The sequence below is a fragment of the Balaenoptera acutorostrata genome, chromosome 3 (assembly GCF_949987535.1).
Source record: "Balaenoptera acutorostrata chromosome 3, mBalAcu1.1, whole genome shotgun sequence".
In the NCBI taxonomy this organism is placed as follows: domain Eukaryota; kingdom Metazoa; phylum Chordata; class Mammalia; order Artiodactyla; family Balaenopteridae; genus Balaenoptera; species Balaenoptera acutorostrata.
The window spans coordinates 38,754,746-38,772,563 of NC_080066.1; the positions used below are offsets into that span (position 1 = coordinate 38,754,746).

At 56.8% G+C, this 17,818-nt stretch overlaps 1 protein-coding gene across 6 annotated transcripts; it reads left to right on the forward strand.

Moving 5' to 3' along the window:
• KIF7 (kinesin family member 7) lies at positions 1-17,342 on the forward strand. 6 transcript variants are annotated; one of them, XM_057544305.1, is made up of 19 exons: positions 1-21; positions 2,942-3,293; positions 4,566-4,766; positions 5,145-5,538; positions 5,799-6,333; positions 6,822-6,938; positions 7,511-7,738; positions 8,663-8,802; positions 9,201-9,316; positions 9,537-9,689; positions 10,948-11,150; positions 12,233-12,430; positions 12,833-12,958; positions 13,156-13,332; positions 14,433-14,648; positions 15,367-15,573; positions 15,739-15,937; positions 16,023-16,169; positions 16,373-17,342. In XM_057544305.1, exons 2-19 carry the CDS (start codon positions 2,966-2,968, stop codon positions 16,744-16,746), a joined length of 4,059 nt encoding a protein of 1,352 aa, XP_057400288.1. In that variant the 5' UTR covers positions 1-21; positions 2,942-2,965; the 3' UTR covers positions 16,747-17,342. The 6 variants fall into 6 exon arrangements, with proteins under 6 accessions (XP_057400288.1, XP_057400287.1, XP_057400289.1 ...); XM_057544304.1 differs by lacking the exon at positions 1-21 and adding an exon at positions 693-800; XM_057544302.1 differs by lacking the exon at positions 1-21 and adding an exon at positions 817-1,078 and having other exon boundaries at positions 8,666-8,802.
• The last annotated feature ends 476 nt before the right edge of the window (positions 17,343-17,818 follow it).

Here is a 17,818-nt window from a genome sequence, read left to right on the forward strand (position 1 = left end):
TCCATCCACCTCCTGCCTGGTGTGAGTGCCCAGGGTGCAGCCAGGGCCTCGGCCACACCGCCGGGAGGGGGCCTCCATCCCAACCCCGAATATCTCAGGGCGGATGAATCCTTCTCAGCTTTAGAAGGGGTAGTGAAATCAGATGAAAAAAGGGGTGGAGGCTTTGCTGACTTTTTGACGGGGCGTGGGGAGTGCTGCGATAGAAGGTAGCAATGGCGGGAAGGAGGGAAGGTCTGCACTTGAATGAACGAACGAACTAACGAACCAAGAGTAGTTGATTCTTAGGCCACTTTAACCGGAGTCTCAGGGTTAGAAAATCCACCCTCCCCTCCCGGAACGAAAATGTCTCCTAGATAGTTTTCATTCTCTCACTTGTTAAAACTCGCATTATAAAACTTAGGCTCCCCGCTCCATGAGCTGGTGGGCTTCTCCAGCTCGGAGAATCCGGCGGCCTTCTTGGTCACTGTGTCCCCAGAATTCGGCGAGTAGTGCTCGCAACTCCGGGCGGTGGTGGGGTACCCCACACAGGGCTGCGGGCCCAGGGGCGGGGGGCCCCGCACTTCAGCGCAGGCCACGCCCAATCCCCCGCCCCTCCTGTCCCCGCCCCGCCCCGTCTGCGGACAGACTCCGCGGCGCCGCGCAGCCCGCGCCTCCGCCCCCGAGCACCCAGGTGGGCGGAGTTGCGGATGAGGGGCGGGATGTTTTGGTGGGCGGGGGTCCCGGTGACGGCATCCGCGCGCGCCGCGCTGGGGCTCACAGCCTGACTGCCCTCGGGGGGGACTACGCTCACAGCGGAGCAGGTGGGTGTGGGCCGGGGAGGAGTGGAGGTCGAGGACCGGGGTGGGAGGGAGGAGGCGCGCGCTCGCCCCCTCCCTGAGCAGGCCTGGACCGGGCGGCATGGTGTCGGCACGCCTGGGGAGCAATGACCGAGCCCGGGGACCTCCCCCATCCTTGCTTTCCAGCCTCCTGGAGGTCCGTGTCTGGGCGGGTGGGAGTCTCCCCTTTCCTAAGTCGGGGGCCTGAGGCCGGCCTTCCGGGCCTGGCCAGGAGGAGCGAGCGCCCACGCTGCGAGAGTTGGGTTCGCATTTGTAATCACTTCTCCGAACTTTCCGTGAGCTCCTATCCCGTGCCTGGCGCCTCCGACTCCGGTTCCCCTCCCCCCGGCGCCCGACCGCCCCGGTGTTGTCCGGGCGCCTTTGGTGCGCGGAGCACTGTGCCCCGAGCCGGGGTGCGGAGAAGCCGGGACCGCACGGGGCTGGAAAAGCGTTGGGTGAGGGGTGCGCGAAGGCGCCCACAGTATCGCGTGGCAGTTACCGCTGTGGCCCCAGGACCGGGCACCCAGCAGAGGCTGATGATTGAATGAACAGACGAACCGTTACAGCTGCTGAGAGACGTTAAGTAGTGAAAAATAAAGTGCTGTGACCTGGGGGTCGGGGTAGGGAGTGGTGAGGACTGCGATAAGAGAAGGGAGGAAGGAGATGGGAAGGTTCCTTGGATGAAGATTATTCATCACTATTGGGCAGCTGCTAAGCGTCGTACCTTGTGTTGGGTGCTGGAGATGCAGCACGAAGGGGACAGGAGGGTGCCTGCCTCCCAGCTCCCAGATTGGGACGTGGGGGGGAACGACGGCTAATCTTGGCTTTTGCAAGGGAAGGGAGTGGTTAGTGGCTGATGGGAGAACAACAGGGCATTGTGTGTGTGTGTGTAGTGGTGGGGGCACAGAGCAGAGGCCCCTCCCTGGCTCCCTGAAGGTGGGACCAGCCTAAGCCTGGAGGGATGAGGAGTCTTGGGCAACACTGAGTGTGCTGCAGGTGGAGAAAGGTGAGGAAAGGTGGGGTATAGAGGGTAAGTAGTCAAGGTAGGCAGGGCCCATTAAAAGTTATTTTTCCTGTTAAGGTTTTGAATCTCAAGAGCACTGGGGAGTCTCTTTTGGGGGTAGTTTAAGCAGGAGAGTGATGTGAGCACATTTGCATTTCTGAAAAATGCCCCGGTTGCTGCATAGGGAGGTGCAGGGAGGCCGAGGCCAGTGAGGAGGCTGGTAAATGTCATTCCGTCGAGATGTCGGTGGGCAGGATCAGGGCTTTGGTAATAGGATGGAAAGAAGCAGGTGTACTTGATATTTAGAAGATGGGATTGGCAGTATTTGATGGTGGGGGCTTGGTCTCAAAGGATCTGCTTTTTTTTTTTTAACATCTTTATTGGAGTATAATTGCTTTACAATGGTGTGTTAGTTTCTGCTGTATAACAAAGTGAATCAGCTATATGTGTACATATATCCCCACATCTCCTCCCTCTTGCGTCTCCTTCCTACCCTCCCTATCCCACCCCTCTAGGTGGTCACAAAGCACTGAGCTGATCTCCCTGTGCTATGCAGCTGCTTCCCACTAGCTATTTTACATTTGGTAGTATATATATGTCCATGCCACTCTCTCACTTCGTCCCAGCTTCCCCTTCCCCCTCCCTGTGTCCTCAAGTCCATTCTCTACGTCTGCATCCTTATTCCTGTCCTGTGCTGACTCTTTTTAAGAAGGTGGAGCAGGAAATGTGAGGTTACAAAGGCAGAGACTATGGAAAACCCAGTGGGTGTTAGGGAAAAGAGATCCCTGGTGTAGTGCTGCTTGTGTGTGTGTCTGTGTGTCTTCCTTCTAGGAGATAGGGTCGCAGGGGAAGAATGCAGCTGGAACACAGAAACCCTTGGATGTCAGGTGGAGGAGTTAGGGCCTTATTTTGCCAGTGATGGGAGCCATGAAATGTTACTGTGTAGGATTTTATCGTGGCCCTTGCAGCATCTGGGCATTAGTTTGGGGCACGGAGGATGTTCTGAGTGTTGACCACCCTCCCTTTTAATCCCTGCAAGGTCAGGAGCTGCAGGATCTGGCTCCAGGTCACCTGCAAGGTGAGTCCAGGTGCTGATGGCAGGGGCCTCTTCCTCTCTTCGCAGGGCAGGGAACAGCCTTCCCTCAACATGGGGCTGGAGGCCCAGAGGCTGCCAGGGGCTGAGGAGGCCCCAGTGAGGGTGGCCCTTCGAGTCCGCCCATTGCTGCCCAAGGAGCTGCTGCACGGGCACCAGAGCTGCCTGAGGGTGGAGCCGGGGCACGGCCGAGTCACTTTGGGCCGGGACCGCCACTTTGGCTTCCACGTAGTGCTGGACGAGGACGCCGGGCAGGAGGCTGTGTACCAGGCCTGCGTGCAACCCCTCCTCGAGGCTTTTTTTGAGGGCTTCAATGCCACCATCTTTGCCTATGGTCAGACAGGCTCCGGGAAGACGTACACCATGGGGGAGGCCAGTGTGGGTGAGTGACCCTGCTTGAGGCCCCCTGCCCTTGTTGAGGGTCCTCAGTGTCTCCTGAATTTCTGCCCCTGCCCTCTTGCTGCCATTCCCTGTTGAAGATGAGGATGCTGGTGGAGGGGGGAGGGACAGGTTTCCTAAACAGATCTGCAGCCCAGAGTGGGACCAGCTGTGTCAGTGGGCTGGGTCGGGCAGGCAGGAAGAGTCCTCGGAGGTGAGTGACCTTCTCAATTCCATAGAGATGGGACCATGCTGTCTGGCTCTGGGGACCTCACGGGGAGGAAGGGCACGGGAAGTTGGCTTGTCTCTGGAGGTTGTTAGGATGGCTGCTGGGGGTCAGGAATCCATGTTCTAGTCAGAGTGGTTGGAAGGGGAACTGTCCTGGAAGAGATATGCTTTGGCTGCTGCATAGCAGGGAAGCAGGCTGGTTCCATGAGGCTCTGGAGCAGAGTTTTGGGAGAGATGCTTTGGGCCAACTGAAGGAACTGCCTCCTTTTAAGGAGCATGAACTGCTTTATCCTAGATTTTAAAAGTGTACATGTTTGTTGTGGAAAATTAGGAAAATACAGAAAACACATACACAAAATAAAACTTACTTGATAGTTGCCTTTCAGAAATCACACACCCTGTTAGCATTTCAGTCTTTCTGGGTGAAAATTAGTATACGTTAAAAAATGGTATTATAGTGTACCCATTCTTTTGTATCCTGTTTTATTTTCTTAACAATATATCATGAACATTTCTCTGTATCATTAAATATTCTTCAATCAAAAATTTTAATGGCTGCCTGGCATGCCATCGTGAGTATAAGGTAACTTATTTAACCAGCTCCCCTGTTTGGATGTTAGGATGGACACTTAGGATGTTTACATTTTTATTGAGTTATGAGGAAGAATGTGTTCTGAATATCCTCTTATTACTTCCTTGGGATAAATTTAGGAAGTCCTTTAGATAACTGAGCATAGACTATGGTAATGAGTCTCCAGGAGTAATCAAGCAAAGGGTATCTGACCGCCTGGCAGGGCTGTAGTGGAGGGGATGCTTACATCATGAAAGGGATTGGTTGAACCTTGAGAGGTTGCTTCCAACTCTGAAATTCTGCCTGACCACCCTGGGGCATGGCCTGGCTCAGGCTGCCCAGCCCATCCTGGCCTCTGCTGCTGCCTTCTCCACACTGGAGCCCCATCCTCCAGCTGCTGCTAGGGGCCTCTGGGCCTTCTGGGCGCCATGTCCAGCTGAAAGCATGGTGGCAGGAGGCCCTGCGGTGTCTCCTCAGCCTCCCTTCACGAGGACGAGCAGGGCATCATCCCACGGGCCATGGCTGAGGCCTTTAAGCTGATTGATGAGAATGACCTGCTTGACTGTCTGGTGCACGTGTCCTACCTGGAAGCGTACAAGGAGGAGTTCCGAGACCTGCTGGAGGTGGGCACCGCCAGCCGTGACATCCAGCTTCGGGAAGATGATCGTGGGAATGTTGGTGAGGAACTCCTGGGTCCTCCACTGGCTGGGAGCGGGATACCTGGCTTGGGGAGGCTTTACCTGCTTAGTGTGGCTTACCTGTCTGGTGGGGGTACCTCCTAACTGGGAAACCAAGCTCTGGAAAGTTTTGCTTTCGCTTCCCGTCTCTACTGAGTTCAGTATACTTTGGTGTGCCCAGAGTGAGAGGCATTGAGGTGAGCGTGGGGAAGCTGGAGCCCCCTCAAGCCCCAGCCAGTATGGGCAGGACCCCCTGGGCGTGGGGAAGGGACCCCTGAGTCAGGAAGAGCTGTAGAGGACCAGCCGTGCTCTGCCTGCTCTCCTGGCTGTCAGTCTCAGGCTGCCCCTGCCCTGGGCTCATGGCCTTCTGTGCCCGCAGTGCTGTGTGGAGTGAAGGAGGTGGACGTGGAGGGCCTGGATGAGGTGCTGAGCCTCCTGGAGATGGGCAATGCGGCGCGGCACACGGGGGCCACACACCTCAACCGCCTTTCCAGCCGCTCACACACTGTGTTCACCGTGACCCTGGAGCAACGGGGGCGCGCCCCCAGCCGCCTCCCCAGACCTGCCGCGGGCCAGCTGCTCATCTCCAAGTTCCACTTCGTGGACTTGGCCGGCTCAGAGAGGGTGCTCAAGACAGGCAGCACAGGCGAGCGGCTCAAGGAGAGCATCCAGATCAACAGCAGCCTCTTGGCGCTGGGCAACGTCATCAGCGCCCTGGGTGACCCCCAGCGCCGCGGCAGCCACATCCCCTACCGGGACTCCAAGATCACCCGGTGAGCCGCCGATGGCCGCAGGCCCACGGAGAAGGGTTCACAAGAACCGGGCTAGTCTGTTCTAGCTCCTGTCTGGCCTCTGAGGTTGGGGGGAGGCAACTAGGAGATGGGTCCCCCTCAGGCTTCGGGGGCGTGCCGTCCACGCGGTTCGAGGTATCCGGCCCATGGGGAACCACGCCGAGGATCGGACCCGGTTTGGGGTCTGGACCTCTGGCCCTGGCACGTTGGGGCCCCTAACACGTCTCGCCTGGCGCCCTCAGGATCCTCAAAGACTCCCTGGGCGGGAATGCCAAGACAGTGATGATCGCCTGCGTCAGCCCTTCCTCCTCGGACTTCGACGAGACTCTCAACACCCTCAACTACGCCAGCCGCGCCCAGAACATCTGCAACCGCGCCACTGTCAACTGGCGGCCCGAGGCTGAGCGGGCGCCCGAGGAGGCAGCCGCTGGCCCGCGGGGGCCGCCTAGACACCGCTCGGAGACGCGCATCATCCACCGGGGCCGGCGCGCCCCGGGCCCCACCGCCGCCCCCGCCGCGGCCGCCGCCCGCCTGGGCGCCGAGTGCGCTCGCTACCGGGCCCGCACCGACGCCGCTTACAGCCTCCTGCGCGAGCTACAGGCCGAGCCCGGGCTGCCCGGCGCCGCCGCCCGCAAGGTGCGCGACTGGCTGTGCGCCGTCGAGGGCGAGCGCAGCGCCCTGAGCTCCGCCTCTGGGCCCGACAGCGGCATCGAGAGTGCCTCCGCCGAGGAGCAGGCCATGCAGGGACCCGGTGGACGAAAGGTGGCCAAGGGTCAGGTGTGGCCTGGGGGTGGGGAGGGGATGGGGAAGGAAGAAAGTCTTCATACAGCTAGCTGTGTCCCTGCCCCTTGCTCATTAGCAGAGCACATTTGGGATTCAGAGGCACTTCTGCTGGTGACCTTGATGACTTTCCAATCCTCAGGGTCTCTATCTGTAAAATAGGGATAGCATTAGTATGTACCTCCTGGTGATGTAAGGATTGAAGGTGTCACAAGTGCAGGAGAAGGCTAGTTGTTCCTAATAATAGTGATGTTATTGTTAACGAAAATATGATTAATAATTACAAGAGCTGGCCCAATGGCTTGTGGAGGGGACTGCAGGCCAGGTGGGGTCTCGAGCCCCTGTTGCAGGCAGGGCTTGGAGCAGAGTAGCAAGCCCGGCTAGGGGAACCTCTGGCAGGGCAGGGAGAGGGCTGAGGTGTCTCAGGGACAGGCAGGCTTGTCTTGACAGCTCCTGCCCCTGAAGCTTCTCTCCCGGCCCCATAGGAAGATGAGGGGGCACTGCAGCTGCTGGCCCTGCAGAGCCAGGTGGCCCGGCTGGAGGAGGAGAACCGAGACTTTCTGGCTGCGCTGGAGGACGCCATGGAGCAGTACAAACTGCAGGTGGGGCACCCCCTTCCACAGTGGTGGGGGTGGGGCACTTCTGCTGGGAGGTGAAACTGAGCTGAGCCTGTCAGGATGAGAGGAAGTTAGCCAGGGGAGGGTTCTGGCAGGATGGGTAGAGATACGGGGTGCGCAGTGTGAGCAAAAGTGTGGAGGTGAGGAACACATTGGCGCGGGTGGGTGTGCAGGATGGTCATGAGGACGGATAGGAAGTGGGACTGGAGGGGTAGCAGGATGAGACTCCAGAGCTGGGCTTTTCCTTTTGTCCCAGGGTAACTGGGTCAGCATTGCTCCTGGCGCCCTCTGGTGGCAGTGAATGGCATGGATATGGAGGGAGTGATAGGATGTGGCTGGGTGGGTGAGTTTGAACCCGAACTAATGCAGTGTGTGTGCGCGGGAGGGACACCAAGAGGGGGTCAGAGGTATTTGGCCCTCCTCCATTTTAGCACGGAGAGGGCAGGGTGGCCTCAGACGTGCTCTTCAGTTTCCTGCACTTCTGCCTCTCAGCATCCCTGCACCCCACCTTTCGCACATCCGCGTTGCCCCATCAGCACCTGGACCGTGTCTTGCAGAGCGACCGTCTTCGTGAGCAGCAGGAGGAGATGGCAGAGCTGCGGCTGCGGCTGGAGCTGGTGCGGCCTGGCTGGGGGGCCCCAGGGCTCTTGCAGGGCTTGCCTCCTGAGTCCTTTATGCCCCGGCCTCACACGGCCCCCCTGGGGGGTGCCCACACCCGTGTGCTGGGCATGGTGCCCCCTGCCTGCCTTCCTGGAGATGAAGTTGGCCCTGAGAATTGGGGAGAGGTGAGGAGGTGGCGAGGCTGGGTGTCTGCTGGGCCTGTTGACCTGGGCAGGCTCTGGCAGGGGAAGGTGATGCTGGGGAATGTGTCCCTCACCCCATGCTTTCATGGGACCGGCTATGAGATGCCCCTTTCTGATGCTGCTAGAGGAATGGCCAAAATTTGGGTAGGGCTTCTCAGAAGGATCTGGTGCTGTTGAGCATCCCTGGAGTACCTGGAGATTGCTCAGAGTGAGGAGGTTATAGAGGGGGTTCTGGCTTCTAGTATGGAATGGAAAGCTCACATACCTCCAGGGATGGGGAGCTCATCACCTCTGAGGCCACACCCTCTCCGTCTTTGGATGCGTTTCTTTGCAAGTTCACTTTTCTGTGAGCTCTGATCTGCTCCTCAAGCCTGGTCTCTTGTTTCTAGTTCTGTTACTTGGGGCCTTCTGGACAAAGGCTGCTCCTGCATCTGCCTGAGAGCTCTGGGTCATCTCAGCTCTAAAGGCCTGAGGGACTGAGGAGAGGGAGGACGTGGGTTTGGCAGAAGCCTGTTATACAGCCCCCCTACTCTAGCAGGGCGTTGTTGGTGAGATAAAACTTGGTGCAGTTGACCTGTATGCAAGATAGAAAGGGCCAGTTGTCCCCCGAGGAGTGCCAGGTTTGCTATGGGAGCCGGAGCAGGGGTGGAGAGGGGGAAGAGAAGAGGGGGAGAAGAGGAAGGAGCGAGGGAAGCGGGAGGAAGCTCCTGCTCCGACTTGAGACTGGAAAGGCTTCCCAGAGGTGTCATTTGATTTAGATCCTGAAGGTAAGGTAGGGCTGGAAGAGGTAGAGATGTGAGGAGCATGCAAGGTGGGGTGTAGGTAGGAGCAGAGACTTGGTGGTGGGAGATGGCTGATGGAGAATGCCCTAGAAGCTTCCTATCCTGAAACCTGGCATTCCCCTAGCAGGTGACAAATGGCGGGGAGGCTGGAGCCAAGTTGCTGGCAGAGGGAGAGAGGCTGGGAAGTGGCTCTTCAGCTGCATCAGAGGAAGAGGAGGAGGGGGGAGAGGAGGAGCCACCCCGACGGATCCTGCACCCACGCAGGTGAGTGGGACCCACGGCCCACCTGACAAGGACCAGCTTAGGGCCCCGGCTGGGCAGGAGGAGGATCCCACTGGGGTCTCAGGGTGCCCTCACCTGCGTCGCCCTGGCCGGCCCTTGGGGGAGAGCAGGCAGGGACTGTGGGCTCTGAATCAAGAGTTCTCGCTGGGGTGAGTGTGCTGAGGGGATGGGCCCAGACCTCCTGGTTCTCAGCCTCCAAGGTGGCCCTCGGTTCCCCCAGCTGCCCTGCACCCTCTAAGCTCAGCTGCTGGCCTCAGAATTCTGCCAGACTGACATCCTGGGGTCACAGTGACCCTGGTGGCCTCTCTTCCCCTCCTGGGCCCAGGAGGTAGCTGGGCTGGGGCTGGGGAGGGATACAGGCTCCCACTTCTTCCCCACAGGAATAGGATCAGTAAGGGGAACCAGAGGATGGGGGCCCACCCAGGGAGTCCACTCAACAGGAAGGGCCCAGAGCTTCGCCTGGAGGAGCTGGGTGCAACCATCCCGGGGCCCAGAGGTGAGCTGGGTAGGGCACAGAGAGGGTCCTGACCCCTTTCCCCCTTCATGGTCCTGGACTGGCCACCCCGGACAGTCCACACACAACCCCTGGCTGCCCCTGGCCAGGGCATGCCCCTCCCCTCCCCTCCCCTCCCTTCCCCTCCCCTCCCCTCCCCTCCCCTCCTCTCCCTCCCCCACTGTTAGCTGGGACAGCGGCCTTGACAGTCAGCCTATTACAGTGGTTGGTGGGAGCCAGGCCCTGGTTCGGCCCTGCCAGGCCCCCACTGCCATGGCCTCTGAATGGCGGCTGGCCCAAGCCCAGCAGAAGATCCGTGAGCTGGCCATCAACATCCGCATGAAGGAGGAGCTCATAGGCGAGCTGGTCCGCACAGGTGAGGGTGAGGGCTTTTGGGCTGGCCTCCCACCTAAGGGTGGTTAGGAGCGGGGTCCAGGTGGCATAGGTTTGGTAAACCAGCTCAGTTTCTTCCAGATATGTGACCTTGAGCAGGTAGGATAACGCCTCTGTGCTTCAGTTTTCTCCTCTCTGAAATGGAGATAGTAACTGAACCGGCTTTATAGGTTGTTGAAATGAGCTAATTCAAGTGAAGTGCTTAGGCTGGCTTTCAGGAAGCATTAGTTCTTATTATTGGGTTGGCCGAAAAGTTCGTTCGGGTTTTCAAACGAACTTTTTGGCCAACCCAATATTATTAATCAATTGCTGTGTGTCAGGCACTGCACTGGGCACAGAATCTCCCGGTCCTGGGGAGCAAACAGCGTCCCCACATCATCTACATCTACTACTCGTGATACCGGTGAACGAGCAGGGGATGATTTTCGGTAGTGACTAGTTGAGCTTTTTAATTTTAATAGTTATAAATTTATTTATTCCAAAATGCACCGGGAACAATTTCAAACAGACATATGAGAGTCCCTATCACCAGATTGAGCATGTCCAAGCTTTGCTTGCATTTGTTTCATCTCTCCCTTTTTTCTTTGCTGAAATGTTTTGAAGCAAATCCAGGACAGCATGTCATTTCATCCCTACACCTTTCAGTATGCCTCTTTTTCAGCATTTCAACCAAAATGCCATGAGCACATCTAACAGAACTAATGCCCTCTTAGTGCCCAGAGCAGGAGCAGCTCCTCAGCAGTGTCTGTGTGCAGCTCCGGGCTTGTCCACACATTATATTTGCACGTTAGTTCTCTGAAATCTCCCTTCTCTCACCTTTTCACAGTCATCCTACAGAATGTTCCAAACCCCAAATGTTCTGGGTTTGTCTATTAGCTTCCTGTGGTGTCATTTAGCTTGTCCCTCTGTCCTCCATATTTCCTACAAATGGAAGTTAGTTCTAGAGGCTTAGTTGAATGCAGGCTCAAGTTACATATTTACTTTAGCATGTGTTAGTTAAAAGTAAAACAAGTAAACCCATATTTTCCCTGGGTCACTGCTATGGATAAGGCTATTTTTAAAAATGTGTCAATTTAAAGAAAAATATTAAGTAAATCACGGTTCTAGGGGTACAGAGTCGTGGCAAAATCCATGTAGGTGTCCAGGGCTGACAGAGGTCTGGAAGAGCTCCCAGGGGAATGAACTACGATGCTCTTCAGGCAGAGGGGCTGTGCTGACACGACCCTCGCCTTTTCTTCCAGGGAAGGCGGCCCAGGCCCTGAACCGCCAGCACAGCCAGCGCATCCGGGAGCTGGAGCAGGAGGCAGAGCGGGTGCGGGCTGAGCTGAGTGAAGGCCAGAGGCAACTGCGGGAGCTTGAGGGCAAGGAGCCCCAGGACGCCAGCGAGCGTTCGCAGCTCCAGGAGTTCCGCAAGAGGGTTGCTGCCGCTCAGAGCCAAGTGCAGGTACTGACCTGTCCGGACCCTGGGGGTGGTGGTTGCAGCCTCCCAGGCTGGGGTCCTGGGATCAAGACATGTGAGCCCTGGAGCCCAAGCTCACTGTGGAACCTGTGGGTGGTCAGGCCCTCGTGCCCCAGCCCCGGCTGGTGGCACTAATGCCTTCCTGGTCTCTCGGGGTGAGGCTGGCATTAGATAGAAGCTGGCAGTGCTGGGAGTCGGCTCAGCTTTAAACACAGCAGAGGCAGGGAGGTGGGGCCTACCCGAAGACCATCTAAGAGACCAGTGAGGGTGAGGGGTGGGCATCGGGAGAAACCAGCCCTCCCTCCTGCAGCTCCCCCCACCTCCCTCCATCTGTCTCCTCTTCCAGTTCTCCATTCACCCATCTCTCCAAACCATCATCCCTCTGTCCGTCCATCCATCAGTCCATGTGTCTGTCTAATCCATCCATCCGATTGTCCTTTTATCAGTTGGTATGACTAACTGTCCATTTATGTGTCTATTCATTTGTCTTTCTATTCCCCTTGATCGACCCTTGCATTATCTGTCCATCCTGTTTTTTACCTTTATATGATCCCATCATCTGTCTGTCCACCCACCCTGCCATCCGTTCTTCTTTGCAGCTGTCCATCCATTATTCATTCCTTCTTTTCTCAGTTCACCTGTCCAAGAGACCGTACAGTAGAGTGATTAAGAGCACAGGTTCTGGAGCCTTGACTGCTTGGGTTTGAATCCCAGCTCTGCCATTTACTAGCTCTGTGTCTTTGGTCAAGTTTCCTAACCTCTCTGTGCCTCAGTTTCCTAATCTGTTAAGTAGGAAACGTTTAAAACCTTTTCATCAGATTGTTAGGATCATTTAGTATACTGAGAGCACTTGATGTAGCGCTTGGTACATAATAAGCGTCGTAGTATTTTGACATTCTTAAAATTTTGATATTTTTATAGTCCGTCATCCATCTGCCTGTTTTCCCTTCTGTCTGTCCCTCTATGCGTCGTTCTTCTGCCCTGCCTGCCCTTGTTGAGTGCCCGGCACCATGCCAGGCTCTTGGCAGCCCCCACACGTGGCCCAGCAGAGGCTGTGTTGGTCCCAGGTGCTGAAGGAGAAGAAGCAGGCGACAGAGCGGCTGGTGTCGCTGTCGGCCCAGAGCGAGAAGCGGCTGCAGGAGCTGGAGAGGAATGTGCAGCTCATGCGGCAGCAGCAGGGGCAGCTGCAAAGGCGGCTTCGTGAGGAGACAGAGCAGAAGCGGCGCCTGGAGACAGAGATGAACAAGCGGCAGCACCGTGTCAAGGTCGGGCGCTTGGGCGGTGGGGTGCCTGTGTCCCAGCCAGGAGGCCAGGCGGGGCACACAGCCAGGGGAGCACTTACAGCCACGTGACCTTATAAAGCAGCTCACTTGGCTTCCCTGAGTTTTTATTTTTACTTGAAAATGAGGAGAGTTATAGGAAACTCGGGGCTAGGGTGAGAATTCAGTGGGATGAATTATATAAGGGGACTGGCATCTTGCAAGTGTTTGCTCCTGTTTGCGGGTCCCCAGCAAGACTTGGGGGTGGCGAGGCTGGGGGTTACTGCGCAGGGCTGTCTTGGGAGCAGGGTAGGCGCTCCTTTGGGCTTGGGAGATCACAGGCTCTGGGAGGATGTGGGTACCACTCACGGCACTGCCCACTGAGCTTCTCACCCTGCACATCCCCAGGAGCTGGAGCTGAAGCACGAGCAGCAGCAAAAGATCCTGAAGATCAAGACAGAAGAGATTGCGGCATTTCAGAGGAAGCGGCGCAGCGGCAGCAACGGCTCTGTTGTCAGCCTGGAGCAGCAGCAGGTGGGGCCTGGGCTGAGCCTGCGCCCCCAGGGGCACCCACAGCCTGGCTGGGCAGCCTGGCCAGTTGCTAGAGTCCCTGGGGGGGTCAGCTGGTGGGTACACCATTCTCCCCACCTGACCCGGGTGGCCGCCCGCACCACCCATGCAGCCAGAGGTGAGAGCTGAGTTCCCTTCCCGCCTCCTCCACTGTCCCTCAGAAGATTGAGGAGCAGAAGAAGTGGCTGGACCAGGAGATGGAGAAGGTCCTACAGCAGCGGCGGGCGCTGGAGGAGCTGGGCGAGGAGCTCCACAAGCGGGAGGCCATCCTGGCCAAGAAGGAGGCCCTGATGCAGGAGAAGACGGGGCTGGAGAGCAAGCGCCTGCGGTCCAGCCAGGTGAGGTCCTGCCAGGTGAGGCCCTACCCAATGAGGCCCTGCCAGGTGAGGTCCAGCAAGGAGAGAGCCTGCCAGCTGAGTTTCTGCCGGGTGAGGTCCTGCCAGGTGAGATTCCATCAGGTGAGGTCCTTCCAAGTGAGATCTCTCCAGTTGATAACACTGCCAGGTGAGGACAGGTGCGGTTCTTCTAGGTGATGTCCCTGCCAGGTAAGTTCCAGCCAGGTTAGGCTGTATCCTATGGATCTCTCAAGAATCCTAGGGCTTTACGGTGTCTGTAATGCAGGTGCTGCTGTGTGGGTAGAAGAACCTCTCCAAGTATCTATCCCACAATTCATTTTACCTCATTAACCACCTGCTCTGGGACTGTGCAGGCAGAACAGGGAACCACAGGTATGGAGAGGTGGTATGGCCAGAGAGGAAGAGCCTTCACTGGCATTGGAGGCAGACGAACCTGGCCCCACCCAGCTCCGCCAGGCTTCATTGCCTCCTCTTGAGCAGGAAGCTTCTGAGCCATACCTTCCTCCTCTGTCAGATGGAATCACAGTGTGGCCATGAGGATCAGAGAAGGGGTATGTCACACACAAAGCCCAGAGCCTGTTCCAGGAGCGGGTGCTCAGGCTAGATTCCCACAGGGTTCCAGACCCACTTCTGCCCTCATGGAGTCCAAGAGAGTTCAGCTGGATTATCTGGAACTTCCCTCGGCCACTAGAGCCCTTACTTCCTCCCACATCAGGTTCCCAGAAGGGCCTTTGGGATTTGGCCACTGATTCCCCATAATTCCCATGGCAAGCTGGAGTCACGTCATCGCAGTGACAGGCCACCACCATCCCGCTCTGTTTCTGCCCGGGTCGTCCCCTCCTTGTCAGGACTGCCCTTTCCTCAGCTTGTCTGTATCCTCCTTCTAGGCCATCTCTGGGGGCCCCTCTTCAGAGGCTCGGGTCCCATAGGCCCCCACTCCCCGGCTTATGCAGAGCTGAGAGTCAGGCCTCCCGCTGAGCAGCACTCCTCCTCAGCATCCCATGGTGGGGCTGGGCCATCCCTGTCGCCCTGGGGAGGATGGGGCCTGCTTCTTCCCTAATCGCTAGCTGTGCCGCCCCCAGGCCCTCAACGAGGACATTGTGCGTGTGTCCAGCCGGCTGGAGCACCTGGAGAAGGAGCTCTCCGAGAAGAGCGGGCAGCTGCGGCAGGGCAGCGCCCAGAGCCAGCAGCAGATCCGCGGGGAGATCGACGCCCTGCGCCAGGAGAAGGACGCGCTACTGAAGCAGCGGCTGGAGATTGACGGCAAGCTGAGGCAGGGCAGCCTGCTATCGCCTGAGGTGCGCCCCGCGGGCTGGCCCTGGCCGCCTGCTCCATGCTGGGTGTGGGCCTTGCTGCTTTTGGACATGCACACGTTCCTCCCGGGTGTTAGCCCACCAAGAGCGCACAGAACTGGCCCCCCCCCCCAACTCCAGCCCCCGTGTCTGAGACACACGGCTGGGCCTGGCTGCCCTCGGTCCTGCCCAGCTGGACTCTGGACTCGTTCCGCGTCCTGCGGCACATTGACCTCGTGTATGTATCATGTGCTCACACCTCTCAGCTCCCTAACGTGGGATGAGAGTTGGGACCATGTCAGCACACCTCATAGCCACACAGGTTTGCCCTCCGGACAGCAGAGAAAGCCCATGTTAAGAGCAGCGGACCCCAGCAGATCCTGGGTGCCTCTGTGGTCCCAGCACGCCTTCCCTTCAGTGCAGGGTCTCCCGAGTGCAGGTCACGCCAGAGGCCACGTGCTCCAGAGGGCAGCCTCTTGGCGAGCCCCAGCCTCCCGCACCCACCCCAGGCTGAGGCTGAGATGGAAGCGTCCCTGTTCCTGCCGTAGTGGCCAGGGGCCCCTCTCTCCATGTGCTGACTCTGCGCTAGGACGAGGGGACACGTAGGGGCTGAGTCATGGCTGCGTGTGACTGTTGCAAGCCTGCCCAGGACCTGTTCAGGGAGCGGGCGTTCCATGGAGCAGGAAGCCAGTATTCCACCTCCACACATCCCCTGTCCCCGCAGGAGGAGCGGACACTGTTCCAGCTGGACGAGGCCATCGAGGCCCTGGACGCTGCCATCGAGTACAAGAACGAGGCCATCACGTGTCGCCAGCGGGTGCTGCGGGCCTCGGCCTCCTTGCTGTCCCAGTGCGAGATGAACCTCATGGCTAAGCTCAGCTACCTCTCGTCCTCAGAGACCAGAGCCCTACTCTGCAAGTACTTTGACAAGGTGGGTCACCGGCCCACGAACCCCTGACTCCTCCTTCCGGAACTCGGTGGGAGAAGGTTGATGGCGTTGGTGGCTAGTTGGCCAAATACCTGCTGCCCCTGGTTGAGGATTCCCTGGGTGAAGGGAGCCGGCACTGGGGCTGAGCCTGGCTGGGCCTTGGGACAGGTGGTGACGCTCCGAGAGGAGCAGCACCAGCAGCAGATTGCCTTCTCGGAGCTGGAGATGCAGCTGGAGGAGCAGCAGAGGCTGGTCTATTGGCTGGAGGTGGCTCTAGAGCGGCAGCGCCTGGAGATGGACCGCCAGCTGACCCTGCAGCAGAAGGAGCACGAGCAGAGCATCCAGCTCCTCCTCCAGCAGAGTCGAGGTGAGGCCCAGGCCTGCCCCAAAGGCCCTGGTGACTGCTGCCTGTCCATGACCCCTTGCCACCTCTTTCTGCCTTTTCCCTCCAGACCACCTTGGTGAAGGGTTAGCGGACAGCAAGAGGCAGTATGAGACCAGAATTCAAGCTCTGGAGAAGGAGCTGGGCCGCCACATGTGGATCAACCAGGAACTGAAACAGAAGCTCAGTAGTTTGAATGCTGCCGGCCAGAGCAGGGGTAATTGTTATGTGTTGTCACCCGGCTGGCCAATGCTTTGCCCTGACGTCAGGTTTTCTTTGTTTTGGGGAAAGCTTAGAAACCACTCTAACTTCAGCTCTTGGGTCATTTCACATGTTGCTTATTGCACTGGGGCATTGGAAAGCTAGGACTTCAGGAAGGTGCTTCTACTCCATTTCTGACAAGGATGTTGTTATTCCCAGTGACAGGTGGGGAGAAGAGGACCCTGTGCCCGGAGAACAGACAAGCCCCTGGAAGTGAAGACGAGCCCCACCCAGCACCTGAGCCTCTGTGGCAGCCCCCCATCACTGAGGGTGTGCCCCGTGCCCGTGAGGAGATGCGGGACTTGGTCCATGCCCCATTACCGTTGACATGGAAACGCTCGAGCCTGTGCAGCGAGGAGCAGGGCTCCCCTGAGGAGCTACGGCAGCGGGAGGCCGCTGAACCCTTGGTGGGGCGGATGCTACCTGTGGGTGAGATGGGTCTGCCCTGGAACCTCGGGCCCTTGCCCAAGCCCCGGCGGGAACTGCGAAGGACCAGCCCAGGGATGATTGATGTCAGAAAAAACCCCCTGTAGGCTCTTGGGGCAGAGCCGGTCTTGGAGGGAGATTTGGAGCCTGCTGAAAGTTGTGATGTCGATGCTCCCTTCTGTGAAGGAGTCCTTACCTCAAACTCTGAATCAGGTCCTGATCTTTCTAATTCGAGTCAACACATTTGGGCCACAGCCCAGAACTGTTTAAATAAGATGCAGATTCCTACCATTCATTTCCTTTAAGCTGCGATACCCAATTGCCACCTTTTGGCTTTTTAAAAAAATTTTATTTCATATTAGAGTATAGGTGATTTACAGTGTTGTGTTAGTTTCAGGTGTCCAGCAAAGTGATTCAGTTATACATATACATATATCCATTCTTTTTCAGATTCTTTCCCCATATAGGTTATTACAGATTATTGAGTAGAGTTCCCTGTGCTATATAGTAGGTCCTTGTTGATTATCTATGTTATATATAGTAGTGTGTATATGTTAATACCAAACTCCTAATTTATCCCTCCCCTTACCTTTTCCCTTTGGTAACTGTAAATTTGTTTTCAAAGTCTGTGAGTCTATTTCTGTTTTGTAAATAAGTTCATTTGTATCATTTTTTTAGATTCCACATATAAGTGATATCATATGATATTTGTCTTTGTCTGACTTACTTCACTTAGTATGATAATCTCTAGGCCCATCCATGTTGCTGCAAGTGGCATTATTTCATTCTCTTTTATGGCTGAGTAATATTCCATTGTATATATGTACCATGTCTTTATCCATTCCTCTATCGATGGACATTTAGGTTGCTTCCATGTCTTGGCTATTGTAAATAGTGCTGCAATGAACATTGTGGTGCATGTATCTTTTCAAATTATGGTTTTCTCCAGATATATGCCTAGGAGTGGGATTGCTGGATCATATGGTAGCTCTATTTTTAGTTTTTTAAGGAACCTCCATACTGTTCTCCATAATGGTTGTATCAATTTATATTCCCACCAACAGTGTAGGAGGGTTCCCTTTTCTCCACACCCTCTCCAGCATTTATTTTTTGTAGACTTTTTGATGATGGCCATTCTGACTGGTGTGAGGTGATACCTCATTGTAGTTTTGATTTTTA